The sequence below is a fragment of the Alosa pseudoharengus genome, unplaced genomic scaffold (genome assembly GCF_046254945.1).
Source record: "Alosa pseudoharengus isolate Yale_2024_CS ecotype anadromous, Long Island Sound unplaced genomic scaffold, YU_APseudo_1.1 YU_APseudo_1.1_scf_3, whole genome shotgun sequence".
Classification (NCBI taxonomy): domain Eukaryota; kingdom Metazoa; phylum Chordata; class Actinopteri; order Clupeiformes; family Clupeidae; genus Alosa; species Alosa pseudoharengus.
In genome coordinates, this window is record NW_027468718.1 from 15,894,320 (window position 1) to 15,921,905 (window position 27,586).

The 27,586-nt window shown below is 45.3% G+C and overlaps 1 protein-coding gene across 13 annotated transcripts in view; it reads right to left on the minus strand.

Moving 5' to 3' along the window:
• The window catches only part of usp9 (ubiquitin specific peptidase 9), a 50,643-nt gene extending 25,054 nt beyond the window's left edge, over positions 1 to 25,589 (minus strand). For 4 of the 13 annotated variants that reach the window (XM_076263363.1, XM_076263362.1, XM_076263360.1 and 1 more), the window contains exons 1-19: positions 25,085 to 25,588; positions 18,977 to 19,236; positions 14,900 to 15,048; positions 14,371 to 14,450; positions 13,850 to 13,962; positions 11,603 to 11,821; positions 9,923 to 10,038; positions 9,368 to 9,619; positions 9,105 to 9,243; positions 8,494 to 8,646; positions 8,114 to 8,218; positions 7,663 to 7,869; positions 7,105 to 7,241; positions 6,492 to 6,530; positions 5,362 to 5,495; positions 4,785 to 4,875; positions 4,069 to 4,411; positions 1,370 to 1,465; positions 1,043 to 1,254 (exon numbers count right to left, since the gene is read on the minus strand). In XM_076263363.1, the coding sequence (XP_076119478.1) occupies positions 1,043 to 1,254; positions 1,370 to 1,465; positions 4,069 to 4,411; positions 4,785 to 4,875; positions 5,362 to 5,495; positions 6,492 to 6,530; positions 7,105 to 7,241; positions 7,663 to 7,869; positions 8,114 to 8,218; positions 8,494 to 8,646; positions 9,105 to 9,243; positions 9,368 to 9,619; positions 9,923 to 10,038; positions 11,603 to 11,821; positions 13,850 to 13,962; positions 14,371 to 14,450; positions 14,900 to 15,048; positions 18,977 to 19,078 (2,687 nt within the window). In that variant the 5' untranslated portion in view covers positions 19,079 to 19,236; positions 25,085 to 25,588. Of the gene's footprint in view, positions 1 to 1,042; positions 1,255 to 1,369; positions 1,466 to 4,068; positions 4,412 to 4,784; positions 4,876 to 5,361; positions 5,496 to 6,491; positions 6,531 to 7,104; positions 7,242 to 7,662; positions 7,870 to 8,113; positions 8,219 to 8,493; positions 8,647 to 9,104; positions 9,244 to 9,367; positions 9,620 to 9,922; positions 10,039 to 11,602; positions 11,822 to 13,849; positions 13,963 to 14,370; positions 14,451 to 14,899; positions 15,049 to 18,976; positions 19,237 to 25,084 lie in introns of all 13 variants that reach the window. The other 9 variants (XM_076263368.1, XM_076263367.1, XM_076263366.1 and 6 more) reach the window with 4 other exon arrangements.
• Positions 25,590 to 27,586: the final 1,997 nt, after the last annotated feature.

Sequence of the window (27,586 nt, forward strand, 5' to 3'; positions counted from 1 at the left end):
TAACTAACCCAGGTTTGTCACTAAACCACGTACTTGGAATACCCCCCAGGTGATGAAAGAAACTGTTTACAAAGGCTGATCATTCAAGAGGCATTTAAATGTTACATTATATTCTGTAATATTACAAAATTACAATGGAAAAACTGTACACAAGTCAGTATCAAATCTAATATGATACATATTTGTATTTAATACCCACACATATATTTTATTATTATTTATTAATTTATTTAATGTGTTTTTTTGAACACTGCGAACAGTCTAGGGCCCTTTCTGAAACTAGTTACTACGCCCTCTCTCCCTTGCACTTATAATCCGCTCCACCATATTAAGGGCCATCCGAAACCAATTACTGTTAAGTGCTAATGTAATAGTGTTATAAACCATCTAACACCGAACTTGTCCAAAGTGTGCGTCAATTAATGCAGCACGTCATGGAGAACACTTCATACAAATAAGTTTCGGGTGAGTACACCTGTAAACACATCCAGGTTTGCGTCAATACCTGTTTCGGCTAGGGAGAGTTAAGTTAATCCCAAAGCCGAGTGTGTGCGAATTTAGCTGTGAGGGCAATTCCCACCCGAGTGCACTCCGTAACGGAGGGGGAGTGGGTAGGGACTAGTTTCGGAAAAGGCATGTTATGCCTACTACGAGAACTCCCAGTGTGGCACCTCGTTATCCTCAACACTCTGGTAAGGCAGGGCAATTACAAGCACCTGCTCCCAATCCAAGGGCACGCCCATCCTCCATTCAAGAGAATGATTCGTTATGCTACATCTTCCCTCAGTTTCAGCCAGTACTTGGGAAGCATTGTTGGGTTATGTGCTGTTATTATGCCCCACTCTGAGGTGTATAGCTCCTCTATTTATGTGTTTGGTAGTGTTTACTCCTTGTGAGTTCATGTGTCTAAATTCTATCTGCACTTGCATCCTGTTGACATGAATGAATCACGCCATAACCTTCAAACTGTACTCAAACAATACGGTACCTTTGAGTGTGTGTGTGTGTTGTGTAGTACAGTGAGTGTGTGAGCCCTATGTACCTGGACATGGGGAGGATGGTGCGCTCCTCGTGGTAGTCGCTGTCACACTCTGTGATGTACTCCCTCAGGACGGTCAGCACCCTGACCATGCGGATAGCCTCCTGTCGGGCACAGTTGATGCTGTCCTTATCCCCGTCCAGCACGCACAGGGTGTCGTACGACGCCTTCAGGCGGTCAAAACACGACTGGATGAAATCCTCATGGATCTCAACCTGCAAGGGAATAAAGGGGAAATATTTTTAATCTTTATTTAAGCTTTAAACAATTCTAAATAAAACTGCTTTTGGTGTGCTTTTATGTTATCTGACAACACTAGCAAGTAGTCACCTGATTGACTTGCAGTTTTGGTCCGAGGTTTGTGTAGATCTCTTTGAGCAAATCTATTGCACGGCTGGCAATGTCATCACTTCCTTGAATCACAACCTGACGGGAGAAAATAAATACAGATAAGAGGAGTGAATTAAAAAAAAATGACTGAGGGCTTCCGCGTGTTGAGTTGGATCTCAGGCAATGTTGATAGTTGAGCCGTAACTCAGCAAGAGAGAGAGTGAGAGTGAGAGAGAAAGAAACATCGTCTGCCGACAGACTACTGTGCACAGCACAGTAGACTGATTAGCACCTTCAGTCTGCTGCAAGACAACACAGGCCATCAGGCCACGAGGAAGAGACTCCATGGGAACGGCGTGACGACGACACGGCACTGATCCAATATGGCAAAGCCATGGCAAACGCACTCAGAGTGCTGCCCAATATGGCAAAGCCATGGCAAACGCACTCAGAGTGCTGCCCAAAATGAAATCAGAGCTGACCAGATTAGCTCATTTAGACAAGAAAGGTGGGCCCAGTTCTGGAGGAATGAAAAGCTGCATTCATGTATGAGAAACTACACAGAGGCGCCCCCCCCCCCCCCTATTCTATTCTCTTCGGCTAATTGCGTCAAAGTCACATAATTGACGACAGGCGCAAAACTAATTAGAATTCGCATGAAGCGAGATGGGGTGTGCACGGCGTCGGCCGCACTCTCTCCCCCTCTTGCTATTCATTCATTACATAAGGCGGCGCGATTGATCAGACTCGTCTGCATGCCGAGTGGTGCGTGAAGACAACACAAGAGATGGGTCACGAGTGGCAGTTTAATGGGCTTCTGGTTCCAGCACGTTATCTGATCAACAATTACTAGCTCGCACATCATGATGATGCGAAGCGATGACAAATGGCTCTGGAGACGACATGACGCACAGACCCTACCATCTTGATGTTGATCAGCCACGTGTGTGTGTGTGTGTGTGTGTGTGTGTGTGTGTGTGTGTGTGTGTGTGTGTGTGTGTGTGTGTTTTTAAAATAGCAGCACACACTGACATCCCCATCACTCTGTAACAAAGAGGGGGGGGAGAAGAATTTGAGGGAAACACATACAGCGCCATGTAAACGCAGGAATCAAGTCAACTCTTCATTAAGAGTTAACAACACCTCAGCTCACCATCACTGAACACACACAGTAGAAACAGAACAACAGAAAACAGCCATTGCCAAGGAAGCACACACATCCCCATGATGGAGCCACACTAAGCTGCTACAAGAGCTAACTCCACACTTGGGACCAGATCTTAAGGCAAATGAGAGCAAAGGCATGGTCAATCTGAAACATCTACGAATCGAACGAATGTGTACTTCAAGACAGCAGAGCACTAGGTAGGCTATGACTTCAACCTGGTCTCCTTTTAGACCATTACATCACTGCACAAGCCATAAAGTGCTTCCTTTGAATGCCGATATAATCTGGCATCAGCTGTTGATGTGTAGAGCCCTCATTCTTTTCATCCATTCTAAAACATGTATAGCTGTGATGAAGTATAACATAGTGTCGGGCATGTCACATACTACCACTACAGGATGCAGATGGTGGTATAGCATTCGATTCTGTGTACACCACAGGGTCACACTCAACTATCTTCAATTTCCCCTTGGGGAGAAAGAAAGAAAGAAAGAAAGAAAGAAAGAAAGTATCTATCTAAGAAGTATCTATCTATCTATCTTCACGTTGATAATAAAAGCACACATTTATCTTTTTATTTAACTCTGCTTTAGCTTTCTTGTCTGGCTTGTATAATCCCCATTAATATGTCCTGCTGGTTCCCAAGCCCTTGAACGGTCGCCATCGTTGCAGCAGGGCACCAAAACATATTGCTGGACTGCTAATCTTCCCAGGGCATCCGAGACACAGGAGCAGAATTAGCGCATTGTGTACAGTCACGCCTCGTCCGCATTCAAGCCAACAGAGACCTCACATTCGTTCCCCTCTAATGTAATAAAAACATTTTATACGGCAAGATTAAGACAATGTAGGTCACTCCAAAAAAGCAGCCATGCTTTAAGTGGGTCAGTGCTCTTTTACAGCCATACTGCCAATGTATCCGTATTTATGGGCTGAGAGGTCACTCGGTCACCATGGTTACTTGACTGCTAAATGAGGAATTACACGTCACACGGAAGACCATTCTACTAACGCAATGCAAACACAGGTGGAGACAATCTAATCATTTAAACTGGCGTATGCTGCTTCTTTCACTTTGAAAATCATACAGCCATCAAGGTCTATGTCTGATTATGGTCATATCAGGCATCCTCAGCGGCACTTTTACGATAACACAACTGGGACAACATCCACATGCCACACCTTTGACCTAACTGAATTAACGATGGCTGTGGTGGAGCAAAAAAAAAATCTTGCAAGCTCCAATGGGTTCTGCAGCACACTGTGCAAGCCAACTCTACGGTTTATTCTGCAATGCCCTCACTCTCTTGCCTCACCATACATACGTTACTTACGGTTTTCTTAAAGCATTTGTTTGTGACGCTGTTTAATGACAAAATGCACAAAGCAGTGGTAATATGATACATCTTGTTATCATATGCAAGATGGATACGTGTGTGTGTGTGTGTGTGTGTGTACGTGTACACGTGTGTGTATATACAAAAGGATGTTCTGATGGTCATAGTGTGGGTAGACGGGGCACCTAACTCACCCTCCAGAGGTAGTCCAGACCGATCAGCTCCAGGTCATCCATCATGTAGGCACGGCGCTTGGCCACCAGCTTGCCCTCGCGGCAGTTGACGGCCTTGAAGAAGCGCTCGAAGCACTTCATGCCGTTCTCAGTGAGCAGCGAGGGGTCCAGCTGCAGCACGTTGTTCTCGAAGAAGTCCTTGTTGATGTCCGGGTCCAGGTCGGGCTCGTCGCCCATCAGCTTGGAGTACCACTTGAAGCAGGCCTCGCGGTCGCACAGGAACACGGCGTTCTCCGCCAGGCACTTCCAGATCTGCTTGGCCTGCGGAGCGCACAGCCACAGCTGACCGTCCTTCAGCAGGAACCTGAGAGCGGACGCGAGGAGGGAAGCGAGGAAGTGAGAGAGAGAGGGGGAGAGAGAGAATAAAGGTTACGGACAGACACAAGGACAACCAGATGGACTGACACATACATACAAATACACAAATGACGGCGAGATAACATTGATATGTAAACATAGTTAAACTAAAAGGTTAAGAGACAGTGGCCCATTGGGTTGAAGCACTATGGCTAACTCGGTGTTCTGGTCAGCGTGCAGATCCATACAAGAGGTGTTGAAGCACTTTTGCATAAAGGCACAGAGGGTGGGGGATAGTCACACTCTGTGTGTGTGTGTGTGTGTGTGTGTGTGTGTGTGTGTGTGTGTGTGTGTGTGTATGTGGGTCAAGGTGCAGATACCTCAAGAAGTTGAGCCTCTCCTGGACCTCCTGCACGTGGCTGTACCGGCTACCGGGCCTCACCGTCTGCGGGTCAAAGTCGGCGTGTTCGGCTGCAAAAACAACACAGTCACAGAAACGGTCAGTTTCACCGGCGCACACCCACTGAGGCCAAAGTACTTGACATGGTTCAGCAAATTACAGTGTTACACAGCCTGTGTGCTACACAGAAGAAGACAACAAACCAGTTCACCTGATATTTTTGGGGGGCTTGGACTGTATAACCACAAACAAGAGTGTGCCCTATGTTTATGCCATGTGTTCTTACACACACATAGAATGTACAGTTCATGGACATTTAAAAGTGTTTCATCTGAATGCAATTGAATGTCACCCCACTATAACCACCTTAACTTCACTGGTGTTTTTTTTTTTATGCTGATGTCCTTGTAGGGACACCTAAGCCAGACTACAAACACAAACCAAATCTTAAAAAACTATGACTAGAGGAACAAACAAAATCTGCCGTGCTAAATTAAGAAACACCCTCTCCCCATGTTGCAGTGCTGGAGAAGGTCCGAGTGAGTGAGCAGCCGCACCTTTGGAGAACTGCCTCATGCTCTCCATGTAGGCCGACAGGTTCTCTGCCACCAGGGTGACCAGCGCGTGGTTGTGCTGCAGCTGGTTGATCAGGTCATGCCGATAGAACACGTGAGGACTCCTCTGAGTTTGACTGCAAGAAGAGGATGAGAGGAAGGGGGGGGGGGGGAGAAAGATAGTGAGAGAGGGAGGAAGAGAAAGAAAACCAGCCAAAGAGAAAGACATTATGAGTGTTTATTAAGGAGGAATAATTGAAACGTACTGTGTATAGAGAAGGGTGTATATGTCTATGTGTGTGTGCGTGTGTGCGTCTGTGTGTGTGTGAGTGTGCGTCTGTGTGCGCTTGTGCAGGCAAAGAAAGGCTGAGAGTGGGCAGCGTCGGAGCCTCTGGAGTGAAATTATTTCGGCCTCATGCTGTTTCTGCACCTTTTGAACTGTCAAGTTGGCGGGAATGAGGGTGGGGGGGGGGGGGTTGGGGGAGCAATTTCTTATTTGAAAAAGGGCTCTAATTAGTGGTTGAAAATGACACAAGTGTGTCATTAGACAGTATGTGCTCCTTATGGTAGCTCTGCACATGTGTGTGTGTGTGTGTGTGTGTGTGTGTGTGTGTGCGTGTGTGTGTAAGTGTTTGGGGTTGAACAGCACAGTACGGACAGAATGCAACTTGGCATGAACGCCTCAACCCCACAGTAGAGCATCCCGGCGGTCTCTCCTCTGCCCTCAGAGTCACCTGGGATGCCCTGCTGTAGGGCCTCTGCTCTTGGGCAACAGAGAAAAGATCTGGTTTTGTCTCTTAATAACAATTAATATTAAAAATCACTGTGGTGTTAAAGTTTGGAAAAAACGTGAGTACAAGCAAACCCCAAAGGCCCAGACATTGTTGCCTGACACGTTACGGTGATTCGTGACAACAAGAGCTGCTGCGACAGGAACATAAAAAGGCAAGCTGGCTGAAGCATATGTACTTTTTTTCTTTAGTTTGTTTTTCCCAGGGAGGAAAAAAAGGCAAAAGAAATAAAAAAATAAATAAAAAAAAAGCGACAGATCTGGGATGAAATCTGAAAGCGTAATTCGGCTAGATTCAGGATCGGAATGGTGGCCGAAGCCACCGGATTAGTTCTGCACTTACCCTTCTAAGCTCTTTTGTATGTTAATAGGTATTTTCTTTCTGAAAAAACAACAGGCATGTGTGCTATGTATTTGTCTGGGCTTTGTAAGTGTTGATATAGCTGAAACATACATGCTTTGTGTTAAAACTGGCATTACGGTTACAGACTTCAAGTCAGGAACTCATTAAGCCATTAGTTTAACGGTTCCGTCCCACCAAAGAGTAAATGGAACCTTTGTTAGGAAATGATTTCATTAGGGATGCCAACATGCATCAAAACCAAATAAAAAACAAACAAACAAACAAACAAACAAACAAACAAATAAATAAATAAATAAATAAGCATGCTAAAGCTACACACCAAGATGCAAAAGAATTTAAAGAATCAGCATATAATTCAGCCTGAAAGCATGCATCTACCCAACTACTGCAGATGCGAAACCTGGCCCATCGTATAAAACTAGGAGATGAGATGAGCTCCGCACCACCAGGCATGAGTGTTTATGGGCACAACATCGGGTTATTTTGCTCTAGAATTTGCATCTATACAGCTACATTTTTAAAATGAATAGACTATACTGGTAGGTACGTTCTAGGGAGGGCAGGCGCATTCTAAGGACAAGTTTGACGGTACCTCAGGTTCTGAGGGGCCTCTCCAAACAGGCTGCAGATCTCACGGATCTGCTTCAGGGCGGGGATCACCCACTTGTCGTTGGTGCGCAACTCTTCAATGAAACGGTCGATCCACTGGATCTTCTGAGTGTCGCGGTCCTGCAACAACATAGATTGGGGCATCCTCACCTGTATGCAACACTTTCCACCTCAGCCTGTGTTTGGATTCATATCACTACAGCTAGAACACTGGACGTTTCTCCAAGGGCCTCTAGGCTCCAGACTTCAAAACATTGGAATGTTATTCTAGCACTCTTGTTGTCAGTTTATTATAGCATCAACTATTGCAACAGAAATAAAATTAAAAAAAACACACAACATCTTCCACTACATTCCTGTTCTTGCGACCAGGTGGCTCAGAGGAGCATCTGTTCCGGGGCCAGTTTTGCTAACCGAGACATGATGGCTAAGTGCTGTGCTACCTGTCTGGTCTGCATTGTATCAGATCTGAGCCATTTCCACAGTGCAATAAGCCTATTTAATATGTCTCTCTGACTCGGTCTGGTTAGGATTAGTGTACCTGTGAGCAGCTGTAGTCCAGGATCTTGATGTGGGCACTCAGCGCCTGGTCCATGATGTCCACAGGCACGTCGTCGCTGTGCGCCAGGTTCCACAGCAGGTTCAGCACCTTGTGGGCCATCACGCCGTCCTTGTCGTCCTCCGCCAGCCTGCGGATGAGTTCCAGAAGCTTCTCCCGCTGCTTTTTGCTTGCATTGGTCCAGCTCGCCTGAGGAGTACAAACCCAGCTATTAGCCTACTTCTGACCACAGGGCAAAATCAGACATGCTTTCATTCTAAAGAACTTCTTGAATATCAGTTTTTTTTTACCTTACTGTATAATTTAAAATATCCCAATTTAGAGGAATAACCGCTAAATATCAGATTATTCATTTGAGGCGGAAATGATTTGAACATTAGAACACTTTCACATAGGTTAGGGAGCTGCTCTGTAAAGGCACTTGCAAGCTCACCTTGAAACAGTCAAAGAGATGGTCCAGCTGCTCCGGAGAGAAGTCCCAGGCCAGCTTCGCTAGGAGGTCATGGACATTTTTTACAATGGCTTCATGCTTTCCAGCCTGTGGGCAAAAGAAACACCACCAATGAATGAGCATACAAGCCACCACTCAGCACAATTACATAACAAATGCACATTTGAACCACACAGGGTTAACCCAGAGGAAGTAGTACACTTTTTAATTGAAGAGCCCTGCAAAACATGTTTACCACTTATGACATACAAGTTTGTCAAGAAACCACACACTTAAAATACCTCCTCGGAGAACAACCAAGACTACAGCTTGTGGAGAATGTGTTGTGCTGCGTCATGTTTTGAGAGGCTTCAGGAGGTTACCTGGGCAGCCCAGATGTTGTCCAGATCCTGGAGGGTGAGGGCCTTCTCTTTGATGACGAAGCGCAGGATCTTCTCCAGCTTCTCCACGTACTGGGGCTGATGCAGACTGTCTCGCAGCACGATGGACAGGATGTTGTTCTGCTGAATCCACTCCTGCAACCACACACACACACACACACACACACACACACACACACACACACACACACACACACACACACACACACACACACACACACACACACACACACACACACACACACACACACACACACACACACACACACACACACACACACACACACACACACACACACACACACACACACACACACAGAGTTGGCGTGCATTTCAGTGAGCAAGCGTGTAAAAGGGTGAGCGAGCAATTGAGGAAAAAAGAAAAGAGGCATAAAGAGGAGAGAGAAAGGACAGGTAAGAAAGTGACCAAGACGAGAGAGAGAGTGAGAGACCGAGAGGAAGGACAGGTAAAAAGTGACCAAGTCACCAAGTGACAGATGTAGACAGACAGGCAGGATGTCGAGGGATATGTTCATAATTGCTGGGGGTTGGGGGGGGGGAGGTTTGAACATGGCCATCTGTGTGATGCTTACCGCCATGCGTTCAGCAGTCAGCCACTCCTCCTCCTCTGGGTTACCATGTCGATGAGTGTAGTAGGACACACTGGAGATCACCTTGTTGACTTCATTTAGTGCATTCATTTTGCCATTAAAAGAAGATATTTGCAATAACCTGAGGATACAAAATCACAAAATCACACAATCTGGTCAGACTTCAAATGTTTGATCATTCGGTCCCTCTTTAAAATAATCAGGAAAATAACTGTGAAATTAGTTTTTATTTTGTCACATCTTACCTAAGAATCATTTTTAACCTAAAAATTTCTAAGTTCTTCACGGTCTCCTCCTGACCCGGTAGCCGTGACGCCAGGTTCTTGAGCGACTTGATGATCATGGACAGGGCGTCGTTTTTGGCTTCGTTCTTGGCCTCCTTCTTTAGCTCCTCGTCAGTGAGATTTTCCAGGAACTGAGGGACCATTTCTATGATGGGGAGGAAGTACTTCTTCACCGTGTGCAAAGTGAGGAACTCATAGCACTGCCCGAAAGGCCTGCAGAAAAGAAAAGAAAGCACAGACGCACAAACAAACAAGTTAGGCAACAGCTTGTTAACTTCGCTTGTTAGGCGATCTACAGCGTGCATGTTCAACATGTGTGTGTCTGTGCAATTTATGGCCAAAAGTGAAAACAATACCAACAAATAGACCAGACACAATTTTGTCTTTGCCTCCCGTGAGACTGGCAGAGAGTGTGTGTGTGTGTGTGTGTGTGTGTGTGTATGTGTGTGTGTGTGTGTGTGTGTGTGTGTGTGTGTGTGTGCGCGTGTGTGTGTGTCTGTGTAACAAAAGCCTTACTTGATGAGCGCGGCGATGATCTGCACATTCAGAGCTTGGCCGCTCATGAAGCGATCATGCAGAATCTGGAACCCGTTTAATGTGCCAAATTTGTTTATCAAATCCACCAGCCAGCCCTGTAAAGGAGACGAGAGAAAACAAAAGAAGAAGAAAAAAAACACACACACTCAGGGTCATCATGGCAGGAAAAAAACAAACACATTCTCACTCTCCTTTCTCTCATTCTATCCCCGTCTCCCTCTCCCTTTCTGCTGGGTAAGACATGGTGTCTCTCTCTCTCTCTCTCACTCTCTCCTAGGAGATAAACTCCCACATGTGTCTGAGTCAGAGGAAAGTAGAGGTGGGAAGAGCTGGCCTTTCTAAATGAGAAGTTCATTCCATTAGAGCGAGGGAAGCGCTTGCGCCGCCTCTGTTGACCCCCTTCCCACACTGCATTTGGCAGAAGGAAGGTTTGTGAGTGTGTGTGTGTGTGTGTGTGTGTGTGTGTGTGTGTGTGTCAAGGCTAAGAAAAATGACAGCTTTGCTTCATTCATGCAAACCAGTGGTCGGCGTTCCTGGAGCAGCATCTTTACGATTCGTCCAGAGGATTTTAACGCATGGTGACACGTTTTCAAACGCTAGTTTATAATCAGTGGTGTAGTCTAGTTAGCTGTAGTGGGTATACTGTGATCGACCCCAAATGTTAATAAGTATCCTTGCCTATTTTAATACTGTGGAGTCCTGTGTATCACATAGACTACACCACTGTTTATAATACGTTAGCTGATTAATACTAATGGCATCTCATGGCAACAAAATCGTATTTTTTGTGTTGCCGCGTTGCTTTGGAGATGCCAAAACAAACTTGGGAAGACCTGAATGTGCAGACCTGGCCCCAGCTGTGGCACAACTGGATGGGGACCCGGGTTCGATTCCCGCCCCGTGGTCCTTTCCGGATCCCACCCCGACTCTCTCTCCCACTCACTTCCTGTCACTCTCCACTATTCTGTCGCATTAAAAGGCATAAAAGGCCAAAAATATATACTTTTAAAAAAAAAAAGGTCCAGAACTGCAGTTTGAGGCCCAAGAGAGCGTTTCTGCTGCAGGTACACAAAATACCAACAGTGTGGTTGAAATCAGATCTTTGTCCTCTAACAATGAGACACCCACAAAGGCTCTAAACATCTTGACTATCATCACTCCCACTCAAAATAAAGACATCTGGATGTATCTGCAAAGTCAGCAATGGTCAAGCAAGCCTATGAAAATACTTCACACCTCACATGCAGTTATGGTTTTCCAATGCTGTCACCGACTTTGAATACACACATATCCTCCCCATAAGGGAACATGGCATACGAACATTCAGGAACTAAATACTTCCTGTTAGTGTTGGCTCTGGACCTCTGAAAGTTCCTGAAACATGGTAGAATAGGACTACAAGGGGGCAAGCTGAAGTCAAACTCCAGACACTGATCCCTACTCTTATGAAAGGAGAACATCTATGGTAAAGGACGGTATCACCTCACCGCAGAGGCACCATGGGAAATAAAACATTTGCATGTCTTGCACTTTTGAAACACCTGTACTTGCAATTTATTCCGTATGAAAACAATATCTTAGTTTTGTGTGGAGATTACAAATAGTGCGCTGGGCACTTTTGCACTGTGATGACTGCGTCACGGGGGACAGACAACGCACCTTGGGAGAGCGTGGGTCCGGTGGACGGGCGAAGAGCTCATCCTCGGCCAGTTGCACGCCAGCGGGCACCGTCTCGGAGGGCCGTGTGCCGTTGTAGATGTGGAACTTGCAGTGCGGGTTGGTAGCCATAGCCAGCAGCTCAAGCAGGGGGAACCAGTCCTGGGAGAGCTTGGCCACGCACAGCTCCACCAGACGGTGGGTGTTGTTGATGATGCACCTCTGTGGGGAGAAAGCGAGAGAGCGACAGACAGAGAGAGAGACACACAGATTTAGAGATAAAATAGAGCAAAACAGAGTGTACTAGACAGAACTAAAATAGAACAGAAAAAAAATGACACAATTACAGACACACGCACAAACAAACAGGAAGAGGAGAAAAATGTGCAGAATGCCAAGAAAATGCAAGAAAAATGAAAATGATCGCAATACCCCGAAATTAAAAACGTCACAATACCTAATTTTATTAGTATCAATATACTTAGTCGTGCGTCCCGTCTTTTCTCTTCACTCGCACACCCAGCTTTTAACCTGCAGCTGTCATGTGATAAGTAGCGAGACATGGCTGTTAGTTTTAGTGATGCTGTGGTCGCACAGCAACAAATAACAGTAGGCTAATGTTAAGTTGATTTGCTGACTTGCACCTCTCAAGTTTGCGTTGTTAACCTACCCTACCTAGGCTATGGAATTTAGTTCATTTAGGCCTACTGTTTGGTTTAATGACATTTCCAAAATAAGCTACACAACCTTTTGGAATCTTACATCTTGAGAGAGTTCCTTCTAGGTAACTATCCCGTTAGCTCATGCGTCATGTCTATCATTCACGTAGTGCTTACCAAAATCATAGAAATTAACATTGCATTAACATTTATTTTATCTAATGACATAGAAAACATAATGAATTGCATCATATATCCTTGGACTATGCATGTCTATTTTCCTCTCGCCTAAAACCGTGAGAATGAAAGCTAATTACCTTCACATTCTTAAAGTCAATATATATCAATCAATATAAAGTATTCAAATTACTAAATATTTTTAGCTATTAATAATTATGCAGATCATAAAACACTATAACTTATTTATAATATTAATACATTAATTATTACTACAAAATATATAAAGTTTATGAGTTCCAAAATATGAAACAGAAACATACGACAAGCCATAATTTTTCATGTGTGCGCGTAGGGTCGAGCAGAGACTAGGATCGCCACTGATGTGGATGATCACACAGTATTCAATATTACTGATGGCTTCGAGGTGGTGGGTGCCCCACATCAAATCAATACTGTCATTCCCAGTCCATGCTCTGACAACAGCTCAGACACGGAGTTTATACGAAGAGCTAGAAAAAGGTGACCATGAAATTAAAGGTCACTGTTAAAGGCGGCGCGATGAAAAATTTGGGTGAACCTAAATTTTGTGCTGGTGTAACGGAGGCGAACTGAGCTAGCGTGCTAGTTGCCCGTGTAAATCCTCACACCTCACACCTTAAGAACGCTTCTAACCGCTGAGTTGGAAGCCTGGGCTTTTAGCTCAGTGGTTAGAGCGTTCGACTCCCATGCCGGTGTGTGTCGAGGTGGCGGGTTCGAGGGCCGTGAACGGCGGACGAATTACAACCTCTGTTACAGTGGTGCCGTAGACCCGGATCATGGGAGTGAGGATTTAGGGAGGTGAGTGTAACGGAGACGAACTGAGCTAGCGTGCTAGTGGCCCGTGTAAATCCTCACAGCCCTAACCTTAAGAGCGCTTCTAACCGCTGAGTTGGAAGCCTGGGCCTGTTCGGGTTCGAGGGCCGTGAGCGCGGACGAATTACGACCTCTGTTACACTGGTACATAAAAAAAAGTGTTGAGCAGAATGTTAGTCTTGAGCCCTGCTGAGACGGCCGCTGCCACAACTCCAGCCTCCTCCCTCGTCCGTCGCCACCGAAGGGGCATGACCGGACAGCCACGGGGTTATTGTTCCGTCACCCCATCGCATCGCTCCATCCCGGCCGCCTGGCCCACACAAACCCTCTTTGATCAGTGCCACGCTGCCCCAAGGAACAAGGCCCGCGCATTGATTCAGACACTCAGCTGCCCAATAAAGGCTGCGATTTATGTGGGGGAAACGGATTCGCTAACGCTCAACACTGGAATGGATTTTAGAGGAGAGGCGATGTATTATACAGCCTCTAATGGCTTGGCATTTCCATGACTTTCCAGTGCAGTAAACACACATGCTTATACAGTCTCTCCTATACTCACGTGGATCTCAAACTTCCATCCACTGACGGCCTCATCTGTCAGTATCTTGGTGAAGGAGATAGTCAAGCCGTCTCGGAAAAACCTCTGGCATGCTTCGCACTTGACATCGAGTCCTGGTGAGGAGGGGGAAACAACAAGAACAACAAACGGTAATGAGTTTGACAAAAAACAAACAGTCAGACAAACAACTGAGGAGCCTGTTAGGACATCAACATTTACACGGAGCTCCGAGATAACTTGGAGAGACTCGGCAGCAGCGGTTGGCTGTTATCAGGCTTCCCAAATTACCACAGCTCATGAAGGCTTATGAAATTCGCAGAGGCTGAACACATTAAGCCTTTGTTTTAATGGCTAATTTGGATCTCATTTTTAAAGCTTGCTAGCTCTAAAAAGCTCAGAAAATGGCTGTCCGTTGTTGAAAAGCTGCAAAACAGGGGGGGGTGATCTCATTTTAAGAACACAAAATGAGTCATCAAAACAAACTGAAGAGGGAAGGCTGAAGAGGGATGAACCTCCATTACCTTTTTTACTAAGATCTATAGCAGCTTCCAGAAGAACTTCTAATTCACCCTTTGGCAGAACTGGAACAACCCAGCGGGGTCTGTAAGAATAAATACAAATTTAGGAAAATCTCATGAGACAGACACACACACACAAACACTTACATACGCCTGCACAAGTACAAGTGTACACACACGCACACAGAAGGAACATTTGTTGGAATCTCCATAAATCCTAAGGTACATGGCCCAAAAGACAACAATCTGGGCATGCTTACAGCGACCACATCAGTGTGTGTGTGTGTGTGTAGACTAATTTTATGTCTGTCAAAATAATCACGTGGCCAGACAGATAGGAGCCGAGGCGGTACAGTGAACTGAGTGAGAAGGGGTTGGAGGATCCACTGTGTACCTGTTGATCATGTTATGCATCTTTGAGCGACCACATATATGTGTGTGTGTGGACAAATTTTACATCTGTCAAAATAATCACATGGAGACAGCTAGCGAAGTGCTGAATGGTGGAGCTGAGGCAGTGCAGCATGTATACCTGTTGATCATGTCATCCAGCTTGGCCAAGTCGGTGTGGGGGAAGGCCGGCTCCTCCTCCTCCAGCTGAGGAGGGCAGTCCCCCTGGCCCTGCTCATCAGGAGGGCTCACCGGAGAGTTCTCATTGGAGGAGTTAGGAGAGGACGTCTGCTGGAGAGGCGCACACACACATAGGCAGAGAGAGAGAGAGAGAGAGAGAGAGAGAGAGAGAGAGAGAGAGAGAGAGAGAGAGAGAGAGAGAGAGAGAGAGAGAGAGAGAGAGAGAGAGAGAGAGAGAGAGAGAGAGAGAGAGAGAGAGAGTCAGTCAACACACTGGAGACTCAGGTGACACGCTAACAGGAAGTGGAAGACATCCAGAAGTGGAGCCCCCCCCCCGTCACTCCCTCCTGCCTGCCCGGAGACGGAGTGCCTCTCAGCAGCCTCATCGTCACCCCTGCTGGGCCCCGGCCGGAGCACATACCACTGGTCACTAATGCCAAACGGCCTGCCTGGTTTTAACAGTGTTTTCAAACGAGTTCATGACCCATATCACATCTAGGAGGGGGGGGGGGGGGAGATAATATCTGAACATGAGAGGACACGAAGTAAGGGAAAACCAGTGCCTTTCACACAGTATTGCATAATGGCAAGAACATCTGTTTAAGCGATGGGTCTGTCAGTGACAGGGATAACTCTAGTTGACCCAAGTATTTGGGGGGGGGGGGGGTATTTTCCAAGCCAAGCAAAACATACAGATGGCTTAAACTGCTAATGCCATTTTGTGAACTTATTTTCAGAAAAGAGGGCCCATATTTGTAGAAGGGCAATCAACAGCTTGAGACAAACCCCCTAACTAGCATTTCCTCACACACACTGAATTATTCATGAAACAATCAGTGAAGTGACAAGGAGGAAACTTTCAGACCTTTCTGTGAAATCTATCTGTGCATGTCTGAGCACTCTGTGTGAGTGGGTGTGTGTGTATAGAACACTGTACGTGTGTATGTGTGTGTGTGTGTGAGACGGCATGCATAGGACACTGTGTGTGTGTGTGTGTGTGTGTGTGTGTGTGTGTGTGACGGCATGCATAGGACACTCTGTGTGTGTGTGTGTATGTGTGACTGAATGCATAGGACACTGTGTGTGTGTGTGTGTGTGTGTGCGTCTGAATGCATAGGACACTGTGTGTGTGTGTGTGTGTGTGTGTGTGTGTGTGTGTGTGTGTGTGTGTGTGTGTGACGGCATGCATAGGACACTGTGTGTGTGTATATATGTGTGACTGAATGCATAGGACGCTGTGTGTGTGTGTGTGTGTGACGGCATGCACAGGACACTGTGTGTGTGTGTGTGTGTGTACATGTGTGACTGAATGCATAGGACACTGTGTGTGTGTCCAATCCGAGGTGTCAGACAGAAGAATGTGGCATGATGACAATCAGCTGTCCCACTGTGTGGAGTGCAGACGGCATGGACAGGGGAAGCGGCTGCGCCACATTTCCTCTTCATGCTTAATGTGTCTTTCTTCACACCCAGGGATGGGAATGTGGGAGCTGGCACAGAGGGATGAGGGCTGCTGTATGAGTGTGTGTGTGTGTGTGCGCGTGTGTGTGCGCGTGTGTGTGGTAAGCTAATTACAGTACGATTGTGACTGAACCAGAGATGCATCAGTGTGTTTGAATGTATGTCTCCAGATGTCTATGAAAGAGCCACGATCACAACATATGTGCATTTACGCACATGGAAATAGAGCATAGAAAATGGAGATATGGGTTCTATATTTAGGTGTGTGTGTGTGTGTGTGTGTCTTAATACTACATAAGACTAGAATATATAAATATGTGTGTGTGTGTGTGTATATATACATATATATATATATATATATATATATATATATATATATATATATATATATATATATATATATATATATATGTGTGTGGTGTGTGTGTGTGTGTGTGTGTGTGTGTGTGTGTGTGTGTGTGTGTGTGTGTGTGTGTGTGTGTGTGAAGATGCTCTCTGTGGCTTTCCTGGGGCACGTGTTGGAAACTGCATCTCTGAGGGAGCTGGCAGTGTCGTAGCATTGGGAATCGTGGGGGTGTTGAGCCGGAGCTGGAGCACAGTGCGAGAGGAGGAGGAGGAGGAGGAGGTGGGGAGAGGGTGGGTGGTGGGTGTGGGAGTAAAAGAAAGAGAAAGGGGTGGGGAGGGGAAGGGGAAGGGGAGCGTAGCTCCAGCTCCTTCTGCTTGGCTGACCTACATAGGCAGCTTGCTTCTCACATCGGTGCGCCACTCATCCCTGACAAGCGAGAGCATCTCTTACTCTCTCTTTCCCTCTCTCCCTCCCTCCCCTGTTCATCGATCCCCCCCCCCCCCTTCGCCACACCGCTGGCTCGGCAGGCGGGCGGGCGTGAGGTGTGAGCGGCGCGCTGGCCGCCTGCTGCAGTTCGTCCCAGCAGCACAGGGCAGCTCCCCTCTCCAACATAATTCAATTACAACTCTCTCCTTCTACCTCTCCCTGCCTCTTCCTCTCTCGCTCCCTCCCAGCATCCATCTCCCGCTTTCTTTCCTTCCTTCCTTCTCTCTCTCTCCCTCTCTCTCTCTCCCTCTCTCTCTCTCTCTCTCCCTCTCCCTTTCTCGCTGACTCACTCCCACCCCCCCCCTCCCTATCTCTCTGACTATCTCCCTTTTTAATGTTTCATTCAGTAAAATACTGGGGACACACAAGCAACAAGCAAAACTGCTCAGGCTGAACACGAGTCAGAGAGAGAGATAGACAGAGCCTTATAAAACGCTGAACCCTCAGCGAAACAATACGTGGAGTTATTCTCTACGCCACTTTGCCAATTCTAGACTGCCTTTGAGTCAAATGAAGCCCTGCTGACTTGACCACGGTCTGCTGGATGTTCTGATGATCCGGGGTCATGGTGGTGGCGACGACAGCGACACATTTTACTATTTAAAGGGAGAGAGGAAGGGATTTTTGTGCAGCCGTGGTGATATGTTGTCTGGCGTGCGTCGCCCTATCTCTATGAGCAGCTGTCTACACGGCAAGGCCATTAGGGCCTTAAACACGAAACTCAATGACTCACTTTGAAAACGAAAGTGGACTTTGGCACGAGGGAAAACCAAACTGTCGTGCAGAAAAAAAAAAAAGAAAAAAAAAGTGGAGAAAGAAATAGCGAAAGCAGAAAAATGAATATAATGGAAATCGGAAGCGTCTGAGCCGCAGCTATAATGGAGTCAAGTGGAGGACAGCTGGATTTGTTGCAGTGATATTGCGTGTGGCGGCCCCTTTTGAAACGGTTAGCGCTGAAAAACAGAAACTGGGTCTGCAGGGGGTTTTCCATCTCAGTAGGTGTGTGTGGTCTCTCCCTAGTTTTTGCTGCAGGTGAAACAGCAATAACCATACAATCGAACAAGCGGCGCGCAAATGAGCAGGATGTTGTCTGCACGTGGCTCTGCACCCTTGTGCACTGCAAGTGTGTGTGTGTGTGTGTGTGTGTGAGTGAGAGGGGGTTGGTTATGTATGCATGTGACCACACTGGTGTGCATCTTATTGTGTATGTCTGTGTGCCTGTCTGTACAAAGCATACATGTCAAAACCATGATTATGTTCAGGGTCAGATTCAGGTAATTCAAATACAGCATAAAATAAGTAATGTACTTGTCATCAGATCCACAACACATTCAGACAAATCTATGCAAACTCCAAATAATAAAACATAAACCACTATTGGTGAAATAAATACCATGTCTGTTTATATGATCTATGTGTCGACATATTTAAACCTCTCTTAACTAGTGTGTGCATAATGATTACATGCAAGTATTAGTCTATGTACCTTTGTTTGCATGCTTAGGCGTATGTAGCTTGTTTGTTTGTGTGAGTGAGTGCGTGAGTGAATGATTGTGTGTGTGGCCGTATTATGCATGTTTGTTTATGTTTATGTGTGTGTGTGTGTGTATGTGTGTGTGTAGATGCGCTCTGTGGCTTTCCTGGGGCATGTGTTGGAAACTGTGTGTGTGTGTGTGTGTGTGTGTGTGTGTGTGTGTGTTTATGTGTGTGTTTATGTGTGTGTTTGTGTGTGTGTGTGTGGCTGACCTGGTTCTGGGGCAGCGGGGGCTGAGACTGGCCGTCTGGGGCCTGGCCCTGGCCCTGACTCTCGTTGCCCCCCACCGGAGAGCCACGCGTCGTGGCCGTCATACTCGACACGGGGCAGATCTTTGCAATCTTGTCCACTTATGTGGCTGGCGCACGGGGAGAAATCACAGCCTCCTCAAGACTGACGGACAAGCGGCATGCGCGGGAGAGGGAAAGCACCACCTGAAGCACTGGAGGGATTGCAGAGACCATTGCATAACCTGCAGGGAGTAGAAACACACAGAGAGGGGAACGGTCAGTCTAGGTAAAGGATATGACGTGATAACTGTGTCAATATTCCGCTAGGCTCAATGCCTGCCGAGAGGACATCTGCAGAGCAAAAACTCGTGTACCTCCCTAAAACCATTCAGCTAGTATCTGCTCTCTCGTTCTCATGACATCCTGGTTGACCAACATGCTATTGTGACCAGCATAAAGCTATGCTATAACATAAGCAATATCCTGTTGAGCAATACAGACAGAGATAATATAGGCCTACATATTTGAACAGCAAGCTAGCTATCTAGCTATCTAATTCCCCCCCCTCCAAAACATGAGGACCTGCACAGCACCAACATTTTACAAAACAAACAGCTGTCAGTCTGTCCTGACGCGACCTCCTCATATCCTTTTCGGAGCCCGTTTGGCACTTGACGGCAGATCGGCCAAGAAAACCTGAGAGGTTCGGCCAAGTGCCGTGCAACCTAACTTTCAGGGCAGCCGTGCACCAGCCGGTCAGCCCCGGGCGTACCCTCCCCCACCTGCTGCCCACCCACACCCCGAGGTCCAGCAGGAGGGCTTGGGGACTGGGCCACATCCATCCAGTTGACTCCTGCCACGGCCCGCGCTGGCCGGCGCTCAAAGGGCACTACTGGAGATAAGACACCAGAGATGACCGGGGGGGGGGAGGTTGGGGGGGTAGTTTTAAAAAGACTGCAGGAGAAGATTAGAAAGTTTATATGCCAGAAAAAGTGAAAGAAAGAGTGTGTCTAACGCTCCTAGTGAAAGCCAACAGAGGAGGGAGAGAGAGAGAGAGAGAGAGAGAGAAAGAGAAAGAGAGACAGATAGAGAGCACAAGTTGCAGACGGAAAGAATTCCTCCCTGCAGCTGTGAGAGGGCCAGGAAGTCCTTCCAGGAAAGCTACAGACGTTTAACATGTGGAGTTTTTTTTTTTTTTTTTTTAAAGGGCGTCCATTTAAAACAACATGCCACTGGCAGCACCACTTTGCCTTGAAAGTATTCAGAGAACAGCCAAGGACTGACGTGAATGGAATACCCTTGTCTCCACTGTTACACAAGTCAAATCCACCCCCCAAAATCATGGCTCGCATTTCCCTGGCCAAAGTTTCTTCCTGTCTTTTTTTTTTTTTTTTTTTTTTTTAAATAGTCAGAGACAGCTGAAAGGAACATTCCGGCAAAGACCAGTTTGTAGTTAACAAATGTGTCTGACATTCATCCACTTAATACATCATATTTCAGTTGGCAAAAAGAATTGTATGCAGTGGACATAAGCTAACCCCTCCCTCACACACAGTTTTCCTCAGCTGGGAAGGCCGTATGTGTATGCATAGACAGAACGAGAGAGAGAGTGAGAGAGAGAGAGAGAAAGAAAGAAAGAAAGAAAGAGAGAGAGAGAGAGAGAGAGAGAGAGAGACAGACAGACAGAGATGCTGCTGTATCCTGGGCTGTGCCCGCCTGGCTGGACCGCGAACAGATAGGATGTGGGGCTCGCTGGGCTGCCATACCCAGAGTGCCTCTGGGGGGCCTGCAGCCTATCGCCACTCTTGAGCCGCACCTGCCAGCTAGCCTGCAAGACCAAGCGGGCCGGGTTCTGTCTGCCCAGACACGATACCTCCATTTATCTTTACTTGCCAACACACAAGAGGAACACAGACCAAGTATGTAGTTGGATCTGTGTAGTTCCTCTTTAGATGCTTATCACAAGGCCTTCTGAACACTCCAAATGCACTTGCATGACTAATAACCCAGAGTCTACTTTAAAAGATGTAAATGGGCTTTACACTACAAAAAAAAAAGATAAAAAGAAATGAGAGCGCATGTGAGAGAGAGAGAAAAAAAACGAGTGAGGCCAAGGTCTAGTAAACGAGTTTCCTAAAGTTATGTGTACGCTGGTGCGCATTCCAGGCCAGTGCTGTGCAGCGTATATCCTCACTACAGATAAGACCAGACTGAACTCTGGAACCATCAATCAGGATTTTATAGTACAGGGCAAAAGGAGGGCTAATTTTGGTTGTGGGGGGGAGGTGAGTGCTTGGTGGCTGATGACTGTACTGTCACCCTAAATGCAAAAAATGACAGTAACTCAACATGCCAAGTTGAGTATGACCCATGACCAAACACAATATGGGAGAGCAAAACAAAACAATTGGTGATGATGAGCAAGTACATTTATATCATCATGTCATCACTCAATTAATGCCATATGGTCTGGATGCATTAGAAAACCCAGACTTACTTATATCCATCCTCATCTCTTGGGACATTCCAGTCTGACTCTGTAGCCTAACTGTTCTAGCGTGAGCTTTCGTTTTTTGGACACTATTGTAGAGGACGTGCTTGTGAGCGGAGAGGTCACAAAGCTCCCATCAATACACAGTCTCAATGCTGGATAATGTAGGCCAACCAAACATAATGTGGAGAAATGGACTTGATCGGCCCTTCAAAAAGCTTGAAAAACAAAATAATGATTAGGTAAGCTAATTCACCCAAAACACAACACGGCCAGAGTAAACAACAAGGTCTCCGACCAGATCCCACGAAGAAAGGAAAGGTGCAGCCAGAAGACCACAGATGAACCACACCAAATTTCAGAACCCTGATATAAGGGGATTCCCCTCACTAACCATGGGATCTCCTGGCAAGGAAGCATGACTGGACTGACTCTCTCTCTCTCTCTCTCTCTCCCCTTCTCTCTTTACATCCACTGATCGCCTGCGCTCGATACCACAGACGCTCTGGACCACATTCAAATGCTGTTTCAGTCAGTAGGATCCATGCCCAACCTCCACCATCCATCCCTCCCTGCTGCACGCTTTCTTCCAGATTCTCAGATCCCTATTCACTAGTCAACTGTCTGTGCAAGCAAGGCCCTCCATGTTTGTCCCTTATGGGCTCATTCATCAACCACTTTGTAGTAGTAGTGGTGGTGATGGTATTCAGAAGGATATGCATTATGATCCATGTTACAAATACATGAAAAAGGCTGAGTGGTTGTGTAGAAATGGGGGAAAGTGAAAACAGTCACCCTTTTCAAACGGGGAAACCAAAAGAGTGAGGAGGGAGATTGAATCATCCCATATTCATCCGTTGTAATATTTTACAATCTTTGAGGTGGTAGAGATTAAAAAAATAAACCCTTCAAAATCCTTTAATTTTCTCAGCTGGCCATTTTAACATGTTGCAAACGGAGGATGTCAATAACCTAACCTGATGTTTGCAAAACTCAAATCAATCAGGTCATTAGACCACTATCTACCATCACAGTAAACCCACAACAGCTGTTTCATGCCCTCTGTGCACATTCCCTCCCTGCACAGACAAATCCTTCTCAATCTGGTCTAACCAGATAGTTGTAGTGAGTGGAAGGTATGGTTTGCGCTCAAGGCATACATTGTTGTTATGAGAGGATTTTAGGTAATACTTTTCAAATGCTTAAAATGATATAGATTTTTCAGAGCATAAAACACAGCCAAGATGTATCCCTCCTGTAATACAATGTGCTGCATGTCTTAAACTCATACAAACATTTTTCACTTGTGGGAGTAAATACAAAGCATCAACCCATTAGACAAAGAATGAGGTCAGACAAACCTACAAAAAAGGCTGCAACAGCCAATTCTTAGGTATGCCATTTCAAAAGACCTTGTTTTGTACTTGATACATTTGCTCCTTCAGTTCATAATACAAATCTGAAATAACTGAATATTGGGTAACGAAACCATGTTGCTTCCTGGTCGCTACAGGTGCCTTGCGCATTCAAGCATCTTTGCATGACGTCTTCGCTTTATGTATCCGAGTTCAGGTTTCAACAACACAAACAACATAAACTTCAAGATTCTGACATTCGAAAATCATGGCCACCGTATCCCATTTCGATATTACATCAATATCACGTAACAAGAATAATCCACCACGAAATGAAACATGGAATGTTACTGGTGTGTTTTTCCTCCAACAGCTGGCATCAAAGCCAAAATAACTTGAAATGTGAGGTCTAACCAAATGCGAGTACTTATTTATAGCTAATCGACAACCGCCCAGCACCCATATGACCAAGCAGTACCGAACATGCTCTATTCCAACATAAACATCTTAATGTGCATTAAATCATGCCACATAGCAAAGATGGCAACTCTGGGTGCATACCAATTATATTGACCATTGAACCTAGAGCTCAATACAAGTGACAGATCTGTATTTATTAAAGCATTATCACGGCGTAGCGTTAGCTAACGTGTTCTGATATGACTTCCTAACCATGACACTGCTTTAGCACCAACTAATGTTCAAAACTTAAGACATATCATCGGTATGGTAGAAAACAATATGTACGCAATAATGCCTTAGAAATACAATAGGTACAGACTGTCAAATTAAGCAATCCATTCAGTCGTTGTTTACGCGATCGTTCAAAATGGGTTGGTAACAGTCTAGCTAACAGAATTAGCTGAACTTACCCAACTATTAGCGCTGTCTGCAAACGTTAGCGATTCAAAGAAGATGACAGTATGTAATACTGTTCCATATTGCCAGGAAAAAGACCGAAAACACAAATAAAACGATAGCCTACAAATCAATCATACACAGAAGCTCGATTGTCTCGATTATTGCTAGTTGTACGTTAGCTAGCTGACGTTAGTTATCGATAGCCACTTGATTTCTTGCCTTGTTCAAATCGGTGTCAAAAACATTAGGATATTATTGAGTGCAAATGTGTGTCACTAATGATTATACCCAACATTCAAAAACTTGATTTCAATCTAGGTCTATTGCATTTCCTTCAAAATGCCCACTAACCAACCTTCCAAGTCAATTCGCTGAATAATTGTCCAACCCAAGGTGCCCAAGTTCCGACAGGCTACATAATGCTACCAAGTAAGTTAGCAAGCTTGCTAATGTCCTTTTGAGTGCTGCGAAAAAGCCAGGCTTCATCATGGGCGTTTCCGGTGGGTCAAACGTCAATAAATATTCTACAAGAGTTGACTTTGCTGATCCAAATAATATGATCGAACACTTTCGTGTCGTAAAATGCAAATTCTACGCATTGCCCACCGTTAACTCAGAGCGCTAACTAGTAAATAGGCCTAACGCTGGGTTCAGTGCAGGCCCGTTTCCTGATAAGCTAGTGCTAGGTAGCTACATAGCTAGCTTTAAGGTTCGGTAGCACACCATTCCAATAACTCCAACGAATATGGTAATGCCAGCTCCATCGCTAGCTTGCTACTACGGTAATGGAGGAGCCAAGAGCTAGCATTAACTAGGCTTGCAGTGATGTCGTTTCGAACGTATCTGGTTAGCTAGCAACATGTCTGACAACATTTACTCACTGAGCTTGAAAGGATGGGTAATTGCAAATATTTGGTTTATTCGAGTGTTTCGATACTGCTTGGACAAGGCGTCTACAAATGAGACATAACAAAAACCTCTCTTTAACGCGCGTTGTGGTAACACTAGCTAGCTAGTCCAGCTAGCTGGCTACATAAGGAAGAGGCCGTCAGCCATTTTCACTTCAGTTTAGGCATCAACCGGCTTCAATATAACGTTATATTTTCAGCATAAGATCATGTAAGCGAGACACTGATGTTGTCACACTACTATCTGATGTCAATACAATGCATCATCCGTGACCAACGACTCAAATTGTGTACATTCCGTATAGACAACTTTTGATTATGAAAAGAAGCTAGTGCTAGCTAACGTTAGATAAGTTGTGCAGTAGAAGGAATAACGCTAACGTTAGCTTGTCATGATAAGCTAGCTGCAACACCGCTTTTTCAACTATCGCTAGCTAGCGAGCTAGCCCAAACATTAGCAATACTAGCCACTTACCAGAAATAAGAAATGACTTCTCCTCTATTCACTAGCTACTCCAGTCTCCAATAACTCATTTGTCATGTATCTTATAAACGTCTCGTGTAACTGCTGTTTCGCATTACATAAAATGAATGTTGAGGCGATCTCAGTTCCTTGGATTTTTTTTTGTCTGCTCTTGGGTGTTTTTCCTGCGTCACCAGCAACGGCAGCCCCCCCAACTCTTCTATCCCCGATCTGTTGTCAGTTCAGTCCGAGCAAGTCAGTCACTGCATGGCAAACAGCGGAGCCTCGCTCAATATGGCGGCAGCAGCAGTCCTCGATAGAATGTTGCTAGCCAGCTAGCTCAAATTTGATCAGCTTTCACGGAGAATCAGAATTCATGCGACCTCAGAATGCTTTCTGAGGTCCTCAACGATCACTCAAGAATCCTCTTGTGACCAAGAACTTGTAAAAATCATACGAGCTAAGAGGGAACAATGCCTAAATACGTGGCAAGCTAACTAGTAGCTCACTCCAGCTCTATCAAAAAAGTCCATTTCACGTTTTACGTTCCCCGGCTGATTTGCTAACTATGCAGATAGGAAAATGCTGAACCTTTTGTATCGCCACCTGCTGTTAGGGGTGGATCTTGACCATGAACATAGCTTTCTAGTTGTATGATCTTGAGTGTTGGTCTGCCTACCATGAATGTTCCTAAAGCTTTCCTTTTATAATGCATCAATGTAATAAATAAACCTCCATATAACTTGCAAGTGACATCTTTTTATTTTTTGATGGGCCTAATTTCACGAAAATGTAACTAATTTCCTTTGTAGAAATGCACAAGAACATTATTCACATTACATCTTTATTTACAATAGTATTTGTTTTTGTAGGACCTATAATAATTATTATAGCTCAGTTGGCTCTTAACTGTCACTACACTAATATGTTAAAAGGGTCAGGTTACCAATAATCCCAAGCCAGTTTATGGTATAAACTCATTTCTGAGGTGTGAGAGAGGGAAATGAGTTGCCTATTGAATTAATCCAGTACAGATGTTGCAGATCTTGACCATGACATGATTTAATATGAAACATAATAAATATACTTCGTAAGTTGATGAAAACATTTTTTTTTTTGGTCAGCTCAGGTTTGCACATGTAACGTGAGGATTTGAAATGAAGCAACAGTGATGTAAGGACAGCACTCTTCTGCAGAAAAACTAATGCTGACTCATTCAACAGTCATGTATAGCCTGTGCGGCCTGACCAGGATTAACCCCCCTTTATACAAGCCACCTCCTAGGTCACAGTGTGGGCTGCTCAGCACAATATTGTTACAGACACTAGCACGTTTTCCTGCATTTTCCCTTCACATTACCTTTGGCATGAACCCACTGACCTCTGCTCTATTTCTACAATGGGGGTAACATTGCTGGCCTTAAAGACCATTCGTCACCAGTGCTATTCCTTGCTAAAGAAAACATGAAAACCGCTTTATAAATGTGTTGTTGCACTGTTTAATCAATGGCAAATGAGGGGGGGGAACACAATTGCACTTGTTCTCCCTGGTCATCTAAGTCCACAGACAATATTATTATTTTTGTTTTTTTTAAGTATTAACACTAAGCAAGGGAATGATGAATTAGAGGCAATCAGGGAAGGTCTGCAATGTAAAAAATGGCTTCTGGACACTTTTCTGAAATGCGGGTAGTAATTTTCATAAATACATACATTTGGGAATGTAATTTTGACCTCTCACTGAGATGTAGCACACAATAACAGTGAATAAGGAAAATGTCAGAGTCAAGCAGGAAGGGTTTAATGGGTCATTCTATGTGGTCTGAGCCTGCGTGTTGAGTCTAGACAAAGGTGCTTGCATACTGTATGTGCACTAGATTAGACGGCTTTCTTAATAACACAAAAAACAGAATAAACACAACCAGTTGACACAAAATAATTTAGTTGGTTAGGAATAAGTTGGTCAGAGCTGAACTTATTAAATAGGCCTATTCCATATTCCAACAGAAATTAGTAGAGGTAGTAGAGGCCATAGATTCCAGTGATTCTAACAGCTGTGTTGTTTGGCATGAGACAAAGCAGATTGGAACCTTCAGTCTTGAGTGGCTTGTTGCTTTTCTAAAACAGTTCCTACACAAGGGACGGGGCTGAAGAACAGCACTGTGGCCGTGGTCTTTTGGACCTCAGATGCCACCTCATTAAAACAGGCCTGTTTTAATGCATTGTATGGGCATTAGGTAAACTTCCATGTCTATGAGCACAGTTTGGTGCTCCATTCACAAAGACTAGTGTAAACTGCAAAGAAGAAATTGTATTTAGACATGATACAGAAATGTGACTGTCTTATCTGAGCTCGAGCTCATTTAAGATGGACTGAGGTAACGTGGAAAACTGTCCTCTAAGACCAATCAAGATTTGGAATTCTTTTTGGAAATCATGGACTCTGTATCTTCTGGGCTAAAGAGGAGAGGGACTTTCCAACTTGTTAGCCTATAGTGATCAGTTCAAAACCCAG